This window comes from Triticum aestivum, chromosome 7D (genome assembly GCF_018294505.1).
Source record: "Triticum aestivum cultivar Chinese Spring chromosome 7D, IWGSC CS RefSeq v2.1, whole genome shotgun sequence".
NCBI classification, from domain to species: domain Eukaryota; kingdom Viridiplantae; phylum Streptophyta; class Magnoliopsida; order Poales; family Poaceae; genus Triticum; species Triticum aestivum.
Window position 1 is genome coordinate 119,933,829 of NC_057814.1, and position 2,220 is coordinate 119,936,048.

Genomic DNA, 2,220 nt, shown 5'->3' on the forward strand with positions numbered 1-2,220 from the left:
AGACATATATGACACATGTGCTATGTATGGTGGTTAGGAGGAGGAGGTGTTGGGAAGGGAGATGTCGGCATGTCGCAACAAATAAATGTGCTCGGGAGGAAGCAGTGCAAGAGATGGAGGAACTCAGGGGAGGCATTATGCATGCATGGGCGAGCTATGAAGGGGAGGTGCTCTAGAGGAAGTGCTGCTTGCGGAGGAGCTCGGGAAGGAAGAAGGTGGCCAGGGTGGGCACAACTTGACAAGACCAAGGCATCGGCCGAGAGATACCAATTGCCAGGTGCTAAATGGCATCTGGGCAGCGCCGATATGGTTGTCGCAAATGACGAGATGGCCTCTTCCCTTCCGGTGATTTCTTCTTTTAACGGCTAGTTCTGTGTGAGTAGGTCAGTAGAGTGGTGGATGGCGATTATGTGCTGACATAGTGCATCGACGTCTAGGCGTCGTTATGAAGGTGTTGGTTTGCAATTCTGCTCCGGGGATGATTTGTTTTCTTCACCAATGATTCCCAGCCCACCAGGGTTCAAGTCCTGGTGCTCGCATTATTCCTGGATTTATTTCAGGATTTCCGGTGATGCACATTCAGTGGGAGGAGACGTTCCCGTCGACGATGAGGCGCCTACGGTGACTTCATAAATCTCAAGATGATATGCCGGCTCAGTCTCTCGAAGGTGCTCATAGGGGTAGGGTGTGCGTGTATACATTCATAGAGGTGAGTGTATGTGCGCATGTATGAGCGATTGCGTATGTACTGTGTTCAAAAAAAATATGGAATGCAAAAAAAAAACTTTATCAACTATTGTATTCCATCATGAGTTCATGACATGTTGTCCTCGCAGAATTGTTTTCCAATGCGCTACGGATTTGCGGTTGCTTCGCTTTGGTAGGATACCGGGCATATCAGCATCACTTGGAAGGAATCCCCTCATCCCAAGTAAAGCTACCTCTCGCGTCGCCATCATATCATATCGCCTTCAACTTCCATACCATCTCTTTTCCTACCATATATATAGTTATATACAAGAGCCCCTTCTCCACGAACACGAGCATAACATATAGCGATCCAGAGAAACAGGGCTAGATCAGATTCATCCAGAGATCCAGCGAAGAATCGGAGCCTCTTTTTCGCTAGGATTATTAGCTCTCGCGGACAGGAGCGATGGCGAGCGGCGGCTACGGCTACGGCGGCCCCTACTCCTACTACCAGCCTGCGGCCGCGCCCTTCTACTACGCGCAGCGGCCGGCGAGAGGCGGCGGTGGCGGCGGCGGCTCGTGCCCGCCGCTCCACCTCTTCCTGCTGCTCGCGACGCTGCTCCTCCTCGCCGCCACCTCGCTGTACGCGCGGTGCGAGGCGGCGGTGGAGAGCATGGCACAGCAGCTCCGGCCGCTGCTCATCCTGTCCCCGCTGCTGCTCATCGTCGCCGTGCAGCTCTGGGTGGCGACCAGCGGGGATAATCAAGGGCGAGGCGGGGGCGCCCTCGCGTACCTCCTCTCGCAGGTGACGCCGGGGGACCGGTACCAGAGCGGCCATGGCGCCCCGTACGGCCAGTGGGACGGCGGCTCGTCGCCGTGGGGTGTGGCGGTGGTGCTCGTGCTCGTCCTCATATTGGTCTCGTACCAGTCTTCGTTCCAGGAGTGGCGGCTGTTCCCGCTGCGCGGCCGGTGAAGAGGTGCGATGGACGGCGTGAGGTTAGGCTGCGTCGGCGTGCATGAAGCTGCTGCTTGCGTGATCAGGGCCATGGTTGGCATGAACCACTCTGTTGTGTTGTCGGAGGAGCTAGCCATGGTTGGCATGGCCTTTATAATGCCATGAATCCATACATCTAGATGCAGGGTTCTGCTGGTTTTCATACAGCTTAGTTAGAGATGCAAGAATTTCACATGAAGCGGAATTATTTCTCTTGGTGAATGAGCAAATCGATTATTCTTTCATCCTAAAATATACTGGGTCTTTACAACAACATAATGTCAAAACTTGAAGACACGTAGCACATAATAAAATTATTAAAAGGAAAAAAACACATGACATAAAAAAGTCATACGGAAGAGATCTACGCGCAACACAACAACTATTAATATCAACATCATCCTTGGCGTCACCCGGAGAGTTTCTCCAACAACAACGCCTCCAAGAAGAGAAATACATATACACACGAAGGCCACCGTTGAAGATCCAACCATGTAAACTAGATCACAGATTTTCACTCGGAAGGGAAATTACGA

The 2,220-nt window shown here is 52.3% G+C and overlaps 1 protein-coding gene across 1 annotated transcript; it reads left to right on the plus strand.

The window, feature by feature from the left end:
• Positions 1-946: 946 nt before the first annotated feature.
• On the plus strand, positions 947-1,819 carry LOC123168204 (uncharacterized). Its single transcript, XM_044586079.1, has one exon. The coding sequence runs from the start codon at positions 1,157-1,159 to the stop codon at positions 1,661-1,663; it is 507 nt and encodes a 168-aa protein (XP_044442014.1). The 5' UTR covers positions 947-1,156; the 3' UTR covers positions 1,664-1,819.
• The last annotated feature ends 401 nt before the right edge of the window (positions 1,820-2,220 follow it).

Coding starts and splice junctions, on each gene's coding strand:
- LOC123168204 (XM_044586079.1), top strand. CDS start 1,157: ATGGCGAGCGGCGGCTACGGCTACGGCGGCCCCTACTCCTACTACCAG.